Source organism: Pseudophryne corroboree, chromosome 1 (assembly GCF_028390025.1).
Source record: "Pseudophryne corroboree isolate aPseCor3 chromosome 1, aPseCor3.hap2, whole genome shotgun sequence".
Taxonomy (NCBI): Eukaryota; Metazoa; Chordata; class Amphibia; order Anura; family Myobatrachidae; genus Pseudophryne; species Pseudophryne corroboree.
Window position 1 is genome coordinate 75,281,394 of NC_086444.1, and position 17,386 is coordinate 75,298,779.

Consider the following 17,386-nt stretch of genomic DNA (forward strand, 5'->3'; position numbering starts at 1 on the left):
TGAGCTCTTAGAAAGAAAGTATATGTTAGGTTTTTTATTTTACAGTGAGACCTGCTGGCAACAGGCTCACTGCAACGAGGGACTAAGGGGAGAAGAAGCGAACCTACCTGCTTGCAGCTAGCTTGGTCTTCTTAGGCTACTGGACACCATTAGCTCCAGAGGGATCGACCGCATGGAACTGGCCTTGGTGTTCGGTCCCGGAGCCGCGCCGCCGTCCCCCTTACAGAGCCAGAAGCAAGAAGAAGTCCGGAAAATCGGCGGCATGAAGACTTCTGTCTTCACCAAGGTAGCGCACAGCACTGCAGCTGCGCGCCATTGCTCCTCATACACACTTCACACTCCGGTCACAGAGGGTGCAGGGCGCTGGGGGGGGCGCCCTGAGCAGCAATAAAAACACCTTGGCTGGCAAAACAATCACAATATATAGCCCCAGAGGCTATATATGTGATAATTACCCCTGCCAGAATCCTTAAAAAAAGCGGGAGAAAAGTCCATGAAAAAGGGGCGGAGCTATCTCCTTCAGCACACTGGCGCCATTTCTCCCTCACAGCTCCGCTGGAAGGAAGCTCCCTGGCTCTCCCCTGCAGTCTACACTACAGAAAAGGGTAAAAAAGAGAGGGGGGCACTAAATTCAGGCGCAGTAAATATTATAGCAGCTATAGGGGACATAATTCAGTTAGTCCCTGCATTATATAGCGCTCTGGTGTGTGCTGGCATACTCTCTCTCTGTCTCCCCAAAGGGCTTCTGTGGGGTCCTGTCCTCTGTTAGAGCATTCCCGGTGTGTGTGCGGTGTGTCGGTACGGCTGTGTCGACATGTTTGATGAGGAAAATTATGTGGAGGCGGAGCAGATGCCTATAGAAGTGATGTCACCCCCTGCGGGGCAGACACCTGAGTGGATGGTTTTATGGATACGTGCAAGTGTCGACTCCTTACACAAAAAATTTGACGACATGCCAAATGCGGGACAGCCGGCTTCTCAGCTTGTGCCTGCCCAGGTGTCTCAAAGGCCATCAGGGGCTCTAAAACGCCCGCTACCTCAGATGGCAGACGCAGATGTCGACACGGATACTGATACCAGTGTCGACGGCGATGAGTCTAATCTAATGTCCACTAGGGCCATTCGTTGCATGATTGAGGCAATGAAAGAGGTTTTACACATTTCGGATATAAACCCAGGTACCACTAAAAAGGGTATTATGTTTGGGGAGAAAAAACTACCCGTAGTTTTTCCCCCATCTGAAGAATTAAATGAAGTGTGTGAAGAAGCGTGGGCTTTCCCCGATAAAAGATTGGTAATCTCTAAAAAATTACTAATGGCGTTCCCTTTCCCGCCAGAGGATAGGGCACGTTGGGAAACACCTCCTAGGGTGGATAAAGCGCTCACACGTTTGTCTAAAAAGGTGGCACTTCTGTCTCCGGATACGGCCGCCCTAAAGGAGCCTGCGGATAGAAAGCAGGAGGCGATCCTGAAGTCTGTATATACACACTCAGGCATTATACTTAGACCAGCTATTGCGTCAGCATGGATGTGCAGTGCTGCCGCTGCATGGTCAGATTCCCTGTCAGAAAATATTGACACCCTAGACAGGGACTCTATTCTCCTAACCATAGAGCATATCAAATTCCAAAAGGCACATGGAAGTTTTGCCTTATAAGGGTGAGGAGTTATTCGGGGATGGTCTCTCGGACCTAGTTTCCACAGCGACAGCTGGGATGTCAGCATTTTTACCCCATGTTCCCTCACAGCCTAAAAAAGCGCCGTTTTATCAGGTACAGTTCCTTTTGGACCCAGAGAAACAGGCGAGGAAAAGGCGGGTCCTTTCTGTCCAGAGGCAGAGGTAGGGGAAAAAGGCTGCAACAAACAGCAGGTTCCCAGGAGCAAAAGTCCTCCCCCGCTTCTTCCAAGTCCACCGCATGACGGTGGGGCTCCACAGGCGGAGCCAGGTACGGTGGGGGGCCGCCTCAAAAATTTCAGCCATCAGTGGGCTCGCTCACAGGTGGATCCCTGGATCTTGCAAGTAGTATCTCAGGGGTACAAGCTGGAATTCGAGGCGTCTCCCCCCCGCCGTTTCCTCAAATCTGCCTTGCCAACAACTCCCTCAGGCAGGGAGGCTGTGCTAGAGGCAATTCACAAGCTGTATTCCCAGCAGGTGATAGTCAAGGTGCCCCTACTTCAACAAGGACGGGGTTACTATTCCACACTGTTTGTGGTACCGAAACCGGACGGTTCGGTGAGACCCATTTTAAATTTTAAATCCTTGAACACATACATAAAAAAATTCAAGTTCAAGATGGAATCGCTCAGGGCGGTTATTGCAAGCCTGGACGAGGGGGATTACATGGTATCCCTGGAGATCAAGGATGCTTACCTGCATGTCCCCATTTATCATCCTCACCAGGAGTACCTCAGATTTGCGGTACAAAATTGCCATTACCAATTCCAGACGCTGCCGTTTGGACTGTCCACGGCACCGAGGGTGTTTACCAAGGTAATGGCGGAAATGATGATACTCCTTTGAAAAAAGGGAGTTTTAATTATCCCGTACTTGGACGATCTCCTAATAAAGGCGAGATCCAGGGAGCAGTTGTTGGTAGGAGTAGCACTATCTCAGGAGGTGCTACACCAGCACGGTTGGATTCTAAATATTCCAAAGTCACAGCTGGTTCCGACGACACGTCTACTGTTCCTGGGAATGATTCTGGACACAGTCCAGAAAAAAGTGTTTCTCCCGGAGGAGAAAGCCAAGGAGCTGTCATCTCTAGTCAGAGACCTCCTGAAACCAAAACAGGTGTCGGTGCATCACTGCACGCGAGTCCTGGGAAAGATGGTGGCTTCTTACGAAGCAATTCCTTTCGGCAGGTTCCATGCCAGAATCTTTCAGTGGGACCTGTTGGACCAATGGTCCGGATCGCATCTTCAGATGCATTGGCTAATAACCCTGTCTCTAAGAACCAGGGTGTCTCTGCTGTGGTGGCTGCAGAGTGCTCATCTCCTAGAGGGCCGCAGACTCTGCATACAGGACTGGGTCCTGGTGACCACGGATGCCAGCCTTCGAGGCTGGGGGGCAGTCACACAGGGAAGCAAATTCCAAGGACTATGGTCGAGTCAGGAGACTTCCCTACACATAAATATTCTAGAACTAAGGGCCATTTACAATGCCCTAAGTCAGGCAAAACCCCTGCTTCTACACCAGCCGGTACTGATCCAGTCAGACAACATCACGGCGGTCGCCCATGTAAACCGACAGGGCGGCACAAGAAGCAGGACGGCAATGGCAGAAGCCACAAGGATTCTCCGATGGGCGGAAAATCACGTGCTAGCACTGTCAGCAGTGTTCATTCCGGGAGTGGACAACTGGGAAGCAGACTTACTCAGCAGGCACGACCTCCACCCGGGAGAGTGGGGACTTCATCCAGAAGTCTTCACGCTGATTGTAAATCGTTGGGAACGGCCACAGGTGGACATGATGGCGTCCCGCCTAAACAAAAAACTGGAGAGATATTGCGCCAGGTCAAGGGACCCTCAGGCGATAGCGGTGGACGCTCTAGTGACACCGTGGGTGTACCAGTCAGTTTATGTGTTCCCTCCTCTGCCTCTCATACCAAAGGTACTGAGAATAATAAGAAAACGAGGAGTAAGGACAATACTCGTGGTTCCGGATTGGCCAAGAAGAGCTTGGTACCCGGAACTTCAAGAGATAATCTCAGAGGACCCATGGCCTCTGCCGCTCAGACAGGACCTGCTGCAGCAGGGGCCCTGTCTGTTCCAAGACTTACCGCGGCTGCGTTTGACGGCATGGCGGTTGAACGCCGGATCCTAAAGGAAAAGGGCATTCCGGAGGATGTCATTCCTACGCTGATTAAAGCCAGGAAAGATGTAACTGTAAAACATTATCACCGCATATGGCGGAAATATGTTGCTTGGTGTGAGGCCAATAAGGCCCCAACAGAGGAATTTCAGCTGGGTCGATTTCTGCACTTCCTACAGGCAGGAGTGACTATGGGCCTAAAATTAGGCTCCATTAAGGTACAGATATCGGCTCTGTCGATTTTCTTCCAAAAAGAACTAGCTTCACTACCTGAAGTTCAGACATTTGTAAAAGGAGTGCTGCATATTCAGCCCCCTTTTGTGCCTCCAGTGGCACCCTGGGATCTCAACGTGGTGTTGAATTTCCTAAAATCACATTGGTTTGAGCCACTAAAGACCGTGGATTTAAAATATCTCACGTGGAAAGTGGTCATGTTATTGGCCTTGGCTTCGGCCAGGCGTGTATCAGAATTGGCGGCTTTGTCATTTAAAAGCCCTTATCTGATTTTCCATATGGATAGGGCAGAATTGAGGACTCGTCCCCAGTTTCTCCCTAAGGTGGTATCTGCTTTTCACTTGAACCAACCTATTGTAGTGCTTGCGGCTACTAGCGACTTGGAGGATTCCAAGTTACTGGACGTAGTCAGGGCCTTGAAAATTTATGTTTCCAGGACGGCTGGAGTCAGGAAAACTGACTCGCTATTTATCCTGTATGCACCCAACAAACTGGGTGCTCCTGCTTCTAAGCAGACTATTGCTCGCTGGATTTGTAGCACAATTCAGCTGGCGCATTCTGCGGCTGGACTGCCGCATCCTAAATCAGTTAAAGCCCATTCTACAAGGAAGGTGGGCTCATCTTGGGCGGCTGCCCGAGGGGTCTCGGCTTTACAACTTTGCCGAGCTGCTACTTGGTCAGGGGCAAACATGTTTGCAAAATTCTACAAATTTGATACCCTGGCTGAGGAGGACCTTGAGTTCTCTCATTCGGTGCTGCAGAGTCATCCGCACTCTCCCGCCCGTTTGGGAGCTTTGGTATAATCCCCATGGTCCTTACAGAGTTCCCAGCATCCACTAGGACGTCAGAGAAAATAAGAATTTACTCACCGGTAATTCTATTTCTCGTAGTCCGTAGTGGATGCTGGGCGCCCGTCCCAAGTGCGGATTGTCTGCAATACTTGTACATAGTTATTGTTCACTATAGGGTTACTGTTATGAGCCATCTGTTGAGAGGCTCAGTTATGTTTCATACTGTTAACTGGATATGGTATCACGAGTTATACGGTGTGATTGGTGTGGCTGGTATGAGTCTTACCCGGGATTCAAAATCCTTCCTTATTGTGTCAGCTCTTCCGGGCACAGTATCCTAACTGAGGCTTGGAGGGAGGGTCATAGTGGGAGGAGCCAGTGCACACCAGGTAGTCTAAAAGCTTTCTTTTAGTTGTGCCCAGACTCCTGCGGAGCCGCTATTCCCCATGGTCCTTACGGAGTTCCCAGCATCCACTACGGACTACGAGAAATAGAATTACCGGTGAGTAAATTCTTATTATTTATATTCTATATTGAGCGCTAGGAGTCTGGTAGTGATTTCACTACTCACAGTGTCGTCTTGATCACCATTCCAAGGACTTGGAATCTGGTTACTTTTGTTCTCCTGCGGTACCTGTGTGTGTGTGTGTGTAACGTTACAGAAGTGAGACCTTGGTGCTTCTGCTTGTGCAGGTGGTGCATCTGTTCTATGCCTATTGGCAGAGTTTCTGTACAATGAAGAACTTTGCTTGGAAAGAAGAGTACGACACCCGGCAAGCCAGCAATCGCTGGGAGAAACGGGCCATGGAGAAGGAGAACAAGAAAACGCGAGATAAGGCTCGAAAGGAGCGGAACGAACTGGTCCGGGAGCTGGTGGCATTTGTTAGGAAAAGGGACAAGCGAGTGCAGGCCCATCGGAAATTGGTGGAAGAGCAGAACGCGGAGAAAGCCAAAAAGGTGGAAGAGCTGCGTAGACAGCAGAAGCTACAAAATGCCAAGTAAGTCTTCTTGTGCAGTGATGATGTCTTTGAATAAATACCAGGTAATTGTAACCGAATGATGCTACAAATATATTTAATAAGTGTAACTTTATTTACAGTGCTTACTCATTGTGATACCTGTATAACCAGTATGATTGTTTTCATTAACATTATATGTCCTTATCGCTGTATAATGTAATTTGAGATAATTGGTCTTCTGAGTAGAACCCAAGTCACATGTCTGCTACCTGAGTGTGTGGTCCCCAGTTGTTTTACGTTCCCACCCCATAGATCATTTTTATGATAATTTCTTAGGGGTGTTTGAGTACTTGATTATGGCTGTTATTAAAATGGAGGTTTGCTGCAGGCTGGCGGATCTGTACAAGGAGCAAAGCTGGATGGCCATGTCCGAGTTGGAGAAAGAATTGCAGCAGATGGAGGCTCAGTATGACAAGGAGTTTGGGGATGGGTCAGAGGATGATGAAGAAGAGACCGAGGAACAGCAGAATGGTAATAGCTAATTACTAGTACATCACACAATTAAAGGTCCCTTATTGGGTGGTAACCTGCGCTCACCTTTCCTTTTTTCATGTCATTCTTCTATCCCATAATTGTCTGCCCTCAGAGCCTCTTTCTCAACACACATTTCTCTGTAGAATTAAATGGGGTTTCCCCTTCAGTGACTAGTTACTAAATGCCATCATGCAAGCTTCGCCTTTATTTATTGTTACTGAAACTCGTGATTTGTAAGGTTGCAGGGTGACCTGTACAGACAGTAAATTAAGGTTGTGTAATGGGGGAAAACCTCTTTGGATAAATAATATCCTGTGCAATGCAGTCATCGTCGAGATCTTTGCAAGTCAGCCTAATGTTGGTTTTGCCTTTTAAAAGGTTGCCACTTTAAAACATCAGGCATACTCGCCTGGATCTCAGCAGTGCCTCCAAGTTGAAGGCTACTACATTAACCCCTCGTACTGTACGATCTATAAGCTGCACTTTTTCCTGTATTAATGGGAGGGAGTGGAGTATTGTTTCACGTCACATATCATTCACACTGCCATTGTCCTGCTAAGTTATCATAGCCCCTTTTTTATTGGACTGACTTATTTCCAGTAATACACTTTGGGCGGTATTCAGTTCTTTCCGCCCCCTTCCACAACCGGTCTGTTTCTGCTGACCGGCGTGGTATCAACATTTCCGCTCGCTACCCCCGGTGTAGTGAGGCGCCCTAACCCTTAAAGCAACTAAACCTGATTACTATGGGCACGATAACGGGGATCACTTTAGAAAGGACATTGTGCGTCATATATCAATTGAATACCGCTCATAGTGTTAGCAGTTCAAATTTACGCTGATTAACGCGTCCCCTATGTATGAGATGCTCAGTATATGACCGCTCAGTGTACTATATGATGAATTGATGTTCTCTGAATACAACAGGCAGAGCCAGTGATGAAGAAGAATTGTACGATGACCTTTATTGCCCTGCCTGTGACAAAGTGATGAAGACTGATAAAGCGTGAGTGTGTTCATGCATGGGAAACGGGATAAATTGAAGTGTGTATACTGGGAGATCATTCACTAACAGCGTTGTCTGATGCTTAAATGTATGAAGTATAGAACACCTTATCTATTGCTCCTGTGGTTACAGCCAGGTTCTCTAGTTGTATAACAATGTATGTTTTATGGATCACGAAACAGATTATATATGTTTGTAGTATGTGCAGATTTTAATGGGCTTTCAGCAGAGTGCTGTCACATTGAAAATGGGAGCAAAACTTTATTTATGGTCTGTTTATAAATAGGTACAGGTTTTTTTGTTTGTTTTTTAAAGTTGGCATCGCCAGTTTATTTTTTATAACTTGTCGCTGTAAGCAACATATATTACACACTATCCATATATATGTACAGTATGTGTAATATACATATTATATGGTGTGCAAGTTTATCTTAAATGCTGATGACTGTTTTAATATCATGAACCAGGATGAAGAACCATGAGAAGTCCAAGAAGCACCGGGAGATGGTGGCTCTCTTGCGGCAGCAGCTGGAGGCTGAGGAAGAAGAGTCCAATGCTTCTGTAGCAGGGGAGAATGGCGTCCCAGCAGGAGATGAGGACGTTCTCTCTGAGGAGGAGGAGGAGGAACCAGAGGAGAACCCAAAACCAAAGTAACTAAAGACATAAGTGATATGTTCTGAACCTATTCACCTCTATATACTTTAATTGCAATATTCTCCTCTGGTTTTGCTACTGTGTTAAGTTTATTGCCATTTTCACCATAGACCTTAAAGGTTTTACAGTTGTGCCATAACATAAAGCACTATTCTCCACTCATACCTTATGGTAACTTACCACTAGAGGTGCTGTTCTATTGGACATAATGCTTGATGTTTTGTAACATGATGACAGCTGATACAGCTACATACAAACATGCAGGAAATTAGGATTTAGTGCATGAAAGGCATACTAAAATTATTATTATTATTATTATTATTATTATTATTATTATTATTTTTAGAATAATGCAATTTAGAAAAAATAATACAATTTTCTTTTAAACCATGATTTTTTTTTATTTTTTTATTTTTTATTATTATTTTTAGGCATATGTAGAGTTTGCCTTAAAATAGTTAAATTGTATTAAAGTGCTCTTTTGTTTTCTTTATCCAGACTCAGCAAAAAGCAAAGAAAAAAAAAGCAACTGAAGGCCACCAAGGTATGTACTTAGGGGCCAAGTAAAATATACAATGGAAATTGTAGCCACATTGTTATAATGGAAATATATGCAATAGTATTTAGCGGTATGGATTTCTCGCAGTTACCAACAAAATATCTGGAAGCATTTAGTGCAATAATGTAATAGTATTATATACTTATGGGCTTTCAGTACTAAATGTGTATGATTGCCACAAAGTAACATGACCCTTCTTCCTGCCAAGTAATTCTGCGTCCCATAAAGTGACACATTTTCCTGTGTATTGCAGATTTCTAATTTTACATACCATAATGTGACTCTGTATGGGGCCACGTGATTGATGTTTGGCATCTAATATGGCTTGTTTAAGCCAGGTTGGAATATATATGTTCGGGTATGGGTCATTAGGTCGACCACTATTGGTCGACATGCATTAGGTTGACGGGGTGACACGGTCGACATGAGTTTCCCCCCCTTTTTTTGTGTGTGTCATTCTCTTCGTAAGGTGACGGGGAACCGAATTAGTGCACTGTGTCCCCTTGCATGGTTTGCTTCGCTCGCCATGCTTCGGGCAAGGTGCCTCGCTCGGCACAGGTTACCGTTCCCAATTGTAGTCCACATGGATGGTAAAGTATGAAAAAGTTAATAAAAAAAATTGAAAAACTTATGTCGACCATGACAACCTAGTGCATGTCGACCAACAGTGGTCGACCTAATGACTGTAAGCCAGATGTTCCAGGAGGGTGTGGATTATTAGGTCTACACTAAAAAGGTCTACAGTCAATAGGTCTACCACTAACGGTAGACATGCATTAGGTCGACAGGGTCAGTAGGTTGACAGTAGAAATGGTCGACATGGAAATGGCCGACACAAAAAAGGGTAGACAGAATTTTTTTTTTTTTAGGCTGTTTTGTCACTTTTCTGCCACAAACAAGCCCCATCAGTGTACTGCATCCCCACATAAAGTGACCGGGAACCCCAATTAGTGCACTGTGTCCTCTCGCTCCGCTACAGCAACGCTCGGCACAGGTTATTATTCCCAATCGTAGTCCACGTGGATGGTAATGTATGAAAAAGTTGAAATTTTTTTTAAATAAAACTGGTCTACCATGTGTGTCGACAATTGTCATGTCGACCTTTTGACACTCAACCTAATGCACGACTACCATTAGTGGTAGACCTATTAACTGTAGACCTTTTTAGTATAGATCTATAGTCCGGATACCGTTCCAGGTCAATGGCAAAATCTATATTTTTATAGAACACCACTTTAAGGGACGTCATTGTAGCCACTGGGCAGAAAATAGGGTAAGCTAGAGCTGAAACGTTCCCAAGTGTCGTCTTAAACATTAATTGTTATCCCAACATTAGTACAGGTGGCTTTGTTATGGTCCGTTATCAAGTGCTCATAAATTATAATGCATCCTTATGGTTAAGTTTTTTCACTGTCCAAACTTGGATGTTTCATGTATTGAATCCTTTGACCATTGTCCTACAGATGGGTTCCATCTTATTTCTTAATATTTCAAATAGCATTCCTCTGTACTGGTTACTTTTTGACTAAAACACATTTTTATTTGTCCGTAGACAGTGATTCATTAGCATAAAACTCAGCTTGCGGTACTACTAATCCGTAGCACCTTATACTGTGTGGTTCCCACCCCCTGTTGTGCCCCCCCCCCCACTGCCACAACCATGCAGCATTCTATCTGTAGAAATATATGTGGAAACAACTGGTCCATATAGACCATTTTAGAAGTGTTTAATCTCATGTACGTCTTGTGGACAGAAATCTGATGAGAGCTTTGTGGAGCAGAACGATGTGGAGGCATGTACGCAACCCGTAGAGAATGACTCAGCGCCTATGCCTGAAACACCAACTGGTGAGGGCGAAACGTAAGTTACTCCAGCTGGTCACGTCTTTCCAATTCTCTTACCACCAGCAGAAATCATTCAGAAGAATATGCACTTTACCATTCTATTCAAAGTGTGTGCTGATATTTTTCCTTGCAGAACAGAAAAACTGAAGGGAAAGAAGGGAAAAGACTTGGAAATGACATCAGCACCAGAAGAGGTAATAACAAACAAGTGCTCAGGTTTAGTAACCCTCCTATATTATCTATGGGAACATTGGGGCAGATGTATTAAGCTTGAAGAAGGGATAAAGAAGTGATAAGTGCAAGGGGATAATGCACCAGCCAGTCAGCTCCTAACTGTTATTTTTAAAATCTGTAATGACTGGCTGGTGCGTTATCACATCATACATCTGCCCCATTATGTGCTAGGCTCCGTACCCTGGACTGCTGTCTCCTCCCCCATCTACCTCCCTGTTACCGACTGAATCTAGTCCAATGAACATGGAGCCTGATTTATATTTTATGGGTGCAAACCAGATTTGTTTTCACAGTTGAGCGATTATTAGCGGACTGCGCATGGCTGAGATGGTCCTTGCGACAGTGTTTGACAATCAGGGACTGCTTGTGGGCAGTAACCGGGAGTGGCTGCAGAAACGCAGGTGTGTCACAACCATTTTGTGGGTATGTTTAAGGCTGCGACCGTGATCCCGTATGCAGTCACAATGTCCCCGGCATCTTCCTGCATGACCGTAGGGCTACCCAGAACATCAATTAATGACTACTCTGCGACGGATGCTTCATCTGTGTACGCAGCCGCTGAGATTCGCAAAGACTCCGGTGGGCGCCTCAACACAAATCCAGGCGGCAGCGACATTGGCATATTTTCGCACAGTTGTGTAAGCATTGGCAGCTGGGATGGTATTAGTATGCATCTGAATCAGGTCCATGTCCCAGAGCAGCTTGGTTTGGTTTGTGGGCACACGTTCTGCAATACTGAGCGCTCTGCAATGAGCATTCTGTCTCCGCAACGCAGAAGTAGAAGCGGACACCACGGGTGGCATAAAGCGGACAATCTCTGATACCCAAACAATATGAGAGACCCGATAATAGTAATACTAGCTGGCATTCTGCAACTGATCTGTCATTGCTAGGGTATATGTGGGCATCTGGGTCAAGTCCCTCCTCGCCTCTGATAAATGAATAAAATTGTTGAAAACTAAATTAAAAGGCCAAATCACCTACTTATGCATTTACTATGAGTGTCCTACAGAGAGGTTACGGAACCACACGGGGTGAACTTATCTGCATACCATAATGTGCGGCCAATCCCCCAAGTTTAGCCACAGCTGTGCCCAATTGCCTCTTTTCACATCTTCACGACCACTTGAACAAAAAGAGACGATTTACAAGTCTTTACAAGGCTGGGGTACAGGATGTTTTAATTTTGATTAATCTATCTTTTTTTTTTTTTTTTTCTTTTCTTTTCCAGACATCTGATGAGAGCCTTGTGACCGAGAGTGAGCTGGAGGCAAGTTCATCTACACAACCCACAGAGAATGACACGTCCACAAGCACTGTCACAGAGCAGCCGGCAAACAGTGCCCAAGATACAGAAAAAGCAGCTGCGTCAGAATCCCCAGCTAATGAGGGAAAAACGTAAGTAGCTCCAGTTAGTCAATTTATTTTCAAATCTAATTAGCACTAGGTCATATCCTTCTATATGCAGCAATGTTTCCCTTGGCTACATTTAAACAAATGACTTTATTTTCCCTCAAAGGACAACAAAACTCAAGGGAAAAAAAGCAAAAGATTTGAAGAAAGCCACCAAGACGGCAACAGTACAGGAACACACGGAACAGGTAGTTACAACCCTTGCTCAGATATATTAACGGCTTCCTGTCCGTCCTGTAGGGTTGATGGGGTGCTGTTTTCTTCCTCCCCAAATTACCAGAATTGGGCTATAGGACAGCCTGGTTCAAGCAATGTCTTTGAGAAGCATTTGGTTTGTCTTACAGACGCATGATTGGTAAAACACAGCACATTACGCGAGTGCAGTGTGCCCCCAATTAAGCTGAAGTTGCTATTAGAAATCCATAGTGACATTCCTTGGTTACTGGTGAATAAGAATAATAAAATCTAGGTACTCCCTAATCCCAAGCAATAGATCACTTGTAATAGTGAATGATGTAATGCTAGCCACAGCACTACTGTATATTATATAGTGTCATAGTATAGAGGTTACTTGGATCAGGTATTTCCTTGCGTGTGATAATGGAGAAAGGTACAAATGATCTCCCCAGGACCAAACGACTCTATCATATATAATATATCTTATACCATGGGTCTTCAACCTGCGGCCCTCCAGCTGCTGTGGAACTACACATCCCAGCATGCCCTGCCACAGTTTTGCTCTAAAGGCATGTTAAAACTGAGACAGGGTGTGCTGGGATATGTAGTTCCACAGCAGCTGGAGAGACGCAGGTTGAAGACCCATGTCTTATACCCAGAGGTTACCTGGATCAGGTGTTCCCTTGCTTGTGATAATGGGAAAAAATGATCTCTTCAGAACCAACATACTGTGTATCATATATTTCATATGCGTGTACTAAGACGCATGAACGTCGCACAGAATTCACTTTTCCATTCCCTATGAAAGTTGAGCCAATCATGACTTTTGTGAACTTGACGCAATTACTTTGCCGCATCTGTAGAGTACCCTTTTGGTAGGAAAGTATCCCAGTTGGCACTCATTCCCTGATATGGATCTACCAATGAGCGAGTGTGGGTTCTTTAGTTTTCTGCTCTGTGAATCTTTGAACTGATAATGGAGCTAGAGAAGGGGGTGAGGATAGTGAAAGAGTGGACCTTTGTCCATACTGGAAGATTGTCCTGTAACATAAGTTTCAGTTTGTACGTCCCCATATTGCAGTAATGGTGATTTGGTAAAAGTTGGTCTTCCAGAGTTTACGTCTTTACGATTTAGCATCCTGTTATGTCAAATGCTAGTGATGTAGTCACTTGGGTTTGCCACTTCTCAGAGCACCTCTGTTATTTCGTATTGTCCGTGTCTTCCCGGATCTTGAGTGGTGTAAATTACAGGTTGCTGACAGTAGCACAGAGTATTACAGGAGATGATGAAGCTGATGATGTAGGAGGCATTGCCCACTTGTGTGGTCATGTTAATAACGATAGGCCCACATGATTAGACAGACCAGGGACCACAGATAGAGGAAGGACGTTTCTTCCTACAGCATAGCTGTCTAAATGGTCTATGTACTAAACATTGGACGGAGATAAAGTACCAGTGAACCAGCTCCTAACTGTCTTCTTTCAAACCCAGCCTGTAACATGTCAGGTAAGAGCTGATCGGCTGGTACTTTATCTCGTCCACTTGATCACCGTCCAAGGCTTGGTCAATAGACCCTTAAGTCTCCAGTAACTGTTGCAGGCTGATTGTGTTTGTGAGCGCACCTCCATGTACAACCAACTCACACTTCCGCTTTTTCTTTATAGAAGTCTGAGGCCCCACTGTACTGCAACACCTGCTCATCTGTGTTTCCTACACGTAATAAACTGTTTAGTCACCTGAAGACCACCGGACACGCACTAGCTGTTGGCAATCCCACCACAAGCACCACATCCTCCAAATCCAAAAAGGACAAACGAAAAAATAAATGATCCATTGTAGCGGAACTGAGCTGAGTTCTCTGATCACTGCAAACCTCACGGCTGTGTTACGGGAGCAGTCCAGGGCCAGAGATGTGCCCACAAACTCCACACTGGTCGCAGAGGAATCCACCAGCATTTTATCTACTGCACACTGGGATGGGGGAGGGCGATTGCAGAAACCTTTAAGGAAAGCACTATGACGGGAGATGAAGCCTGTCTGCATTATTACTCAGATGCTCTTCCACCAATTCCTTATGTGTCGTGTCGGGACCACCAGTCCTTCCTGATGTCACGTGTGCCTTGCTGAAAAGGGATGTCCCTGTTCTCTGTATTGCTGGCATCTATATACCAAATCCTGGTAACAAAGAAGAAATCTGCCCTTTCATCTAAATACAAACCAGATTCCCATATGCAAATAACGCATAATGTTTTTACACATCGCCAATATGCAAATTCTCATGTGTCATCCTACAGGGTTTGAATAAGGGTTGGGGTTTATGGTCAATTTATGAGTATTGGTTATAGTCAATGGGAAACACTGGCGTAGGCTTACTATCTATAGGGATGGATCTGTCACATTGGTTTATGCACGAAGATGCAATGTGATCACTATGCAGAGTATGGAACTGATCCTATATGGAATGCAAATACCTTTCACATCATTACAACTTACTCCACCTGGACAGGGCCGAGCCGAGAGTTGCAACATACTGTAATTGGGAATGCACTACTGCTATTCATCTAATTGGTAGACAGGACCGGATGACTATTGTGTGTGTGTGTAGTGAGTGCTCTTCATCCGTTTACCAAATCTAGAAAGGCATAAGACAGAGGTTCTTAAACGCGGTCCTCAAGGCACACCAACAGTCCAGATTTTAAGTTTATCCATGCTTGCCCACAGGTGACTTAATTAGCACCTTTGTCAATTTGATTTAACCGTCTATGCTAAGCCATATAGACCTAAAACCTAGACTGTTGGGATGCCGTGAGGACCACAGGGAAAGCTTTGTCCTATGCTCTTGAGAAATGGCTGATAACAAACAATTGTATGCACTAGCCAATAACTTGTGCATGTACAGTTTGTACTGCCCAACAGAAAAGCCCTTCATTGGCACTGCTGCTCCAGGCTGCCCCCTTTTGGTTTGAAAATCAGCAGGTTCTGACTACATGAAGATAAGTATTTATCCTAGCTAAATACCTAGCCTAGTGAAGCCTATACAGTCGGGGGAAGAGGGAGCAGGTCGTTTTGACAGGAGGTCAGGATATAAATAACCATTGATTTCATGTTTAATGACTCTTTAAACTGGGACTGAGGGTCGACAGCACAAAGGTCGACACACCTGGGGTCGACGCCAATTGGTCGACACACCTTAAGTCGACATGGACAAAAGGTCGACATGAGTTTTTTATGTTTTTTTGGTGTCGTTTTCTTCGTAGAGTGACCGGGAACCCCAATTAGTGCACCGCGTCCCCTCGCATGGTGCCTTCGCTCCGCTACCGATTCGCTCGGCACACTTTACCGTTCCAATCGTAGTCCACGTGGATCGTTAAGTATGAAAAGGTTAAAAAAAAGGAAAAAATCGTGAAAAACTCATGTCGACCTTTTTCCATGTCGACCTTGTTCCTGTCGACATTTTGTCCATGTCGACCTTTTGACCATGTCGACCTAAGGTGTGTCGACCAATTGGCGTCGACCCTTGTGCTGTCGACCTGGAGTCCGGATACCCTTTAAACCTATTCTTATTTTAAAACCTAGTAGAAAGGTTCCTGAAACTTGCACCTGGAGAAAACTTTAATTGAAGCATTGTTTGTATCAGAGAGTCTGTCCCCTACTGCCATAGTGTATTGCAGCACAGGAAGTGTTCTCCCCTTACAGAGCCAGTTCACTGTGATGTCTTTGGCTTCATACTCACTGGGGAACTCTGGTTTATCTACGGTGCAGTTAGCATCGCCCACCATGCATCTCCGATTTCAGGTGGTTCTGTCTCTTAATGCGCATCACCAACACGTTTACCATTGAGATCAGGGGTAGGCAACATGTGGCTCTCCAGCTGCTGTGGAACTACACATCCCAGCATTCTTGCCACATTTTAAGCATGCCCTAATAGCAAAACTGTGGCAGGGCATGCTGGGGTGTGTAGTTCCACAGCAGTTGGAGTGCCCAGACGTTACCTATTTAATAGGCGTTCTAGCTAATGTTATTTTAGCCATTGTGCATGATGCCTTAAGAGACCGGTCGCCCTGCTTGACAACAGTCTGCAGTTGTCGGCACCACACACCCCTTTTTTTTTTCTGTTACAAGTAGCTGGTGGCCAGCTGAGCAAGCCACCAAGGAAGAGTAAGGGAATGGGAGCTTAGAACAACACATTGTGTCATAAATCGGCAATAAGCAGGAAAGGTCCTGGCTGTGGATTGTAGTGCTGCAAATTGTGTGCGGGACCAGGGTAACTAGAGGTCTATTTACTAAGCCTTGGAGGGAGATAAACTACCAGCCAACCCGCTCCTGTCATTTTTCAAACACATCCTGTGACGGGATCCGGGCTGAAGATCGACAGTATCTAGGTCGACAGGGTCAGAAGGTCGACATGTTCTAGGTCAAAAGGTCGACATGAGTTAAAAAAAAAATACATATATATATATATATATATATATATATATATATATATATATATATATATTAAACAGATTCACGGCACTCCCAATTCCCAAAAGACTCTAAATACAAGAAGTATGGCCGGTGCCCTCCCTGGTTACAGCAGCGCTGTGTCCAATGTAGTATACAGAGATGGGCGGCACTCACGGCGCAGGAAAAACAGACAAGCAGGTCTGGAAGTTTCAATCAACGTTTCAATGTGTATTATAACACATCCTGACGAAAATGTTATAATACACATTGAAACGTTGATTGAAACTTCCAGACCTGCTTGTCTGTTTTTCCTGCGCCGTGAGTGCCGCCCATCTCTGTATACTATATATATATATATATATATATATATATATATATATATATATATATATCTCTAATATTTTTTTTTTTTCATATACTTAACGAGCCACGTGGACTACGATTGGAATGGTAATCTGTGCCGAGCGAAGCGAGGCACCTTGCCCGAAGCCGCTCGCCATGTGAGGGGACACGGTGCACTAATTGGGGTTCCCGGTCACTCTACGAAGAAAACTACACAAAACCCCCATAAAAAACTCATGTCGACCTTTTGACCTGTCGACCTAGAACATGTCGACCTTCTGACCCTGTCGACCTAGTGACTGTCGACCTATAGTGGTCGACCTAGACACTGTCGATCTAATGATCCACACCCCCTGTGACATGGTAGTCAGGAGCTGACT

At 45.1% G+C, this 17,386-nt stretch overlaps 1 protein-coding gene across 1 annotated transcript in view; it reads left to right on the forward strand.

The window, feature by feature from the left end:
• Window positions 1-14,062, forward strand: part of DNAJC21 (DnaJ heat shock protein family (Hsp40) member C21) — a 37,587-nt gene extending 23,525 nt beyond the window's left edge. The window contains exons 5-14 of the mRNA XM_063960688.1: window positions 5,530-5,834; window positions 6,184-6,326; window positions 7,257-7,335; window positions 7,803-7,985; window positions 8,488-8,533; window positions 10,303-10,409; window positions 10,527-10,587; window positions 11,859-12,025; window positions 12,147-12,228; window positions 13,883-14,062. Of these exons, the coding sequence (XP_063816758.1) occupies window positions 5,530-5,834; window positions 6,184-6,326; window positions 7,257-7,335; window positions 7,803-7,985; window positions 8,488-8,533; window positions 10,303-10,409; window positions 10,527-10,587; window positions 11,859-12,025; window positions 12,147-12,228; window positions 13,883-14,047 (1,338 nt within the window). The 3' untranslated portion in view covers window positions 14,048-14,062. The remainder of the gene's footprint in view (window positions 1-5,529; window positions 5,835-6,183; window positions 6,327-7,256; window positions 7,336-7,802; window positions 7,986-8,487; window positions 8,534-10,302; window positions 10,410-10,526; window positions 10,588-11,858; window positions 12,026-12,146; window positions 12,229-13,882) is intronic.
• The last annotated feature ends 3,324 nt before the right edge of the window (window positions 14,063-17,386 follow it).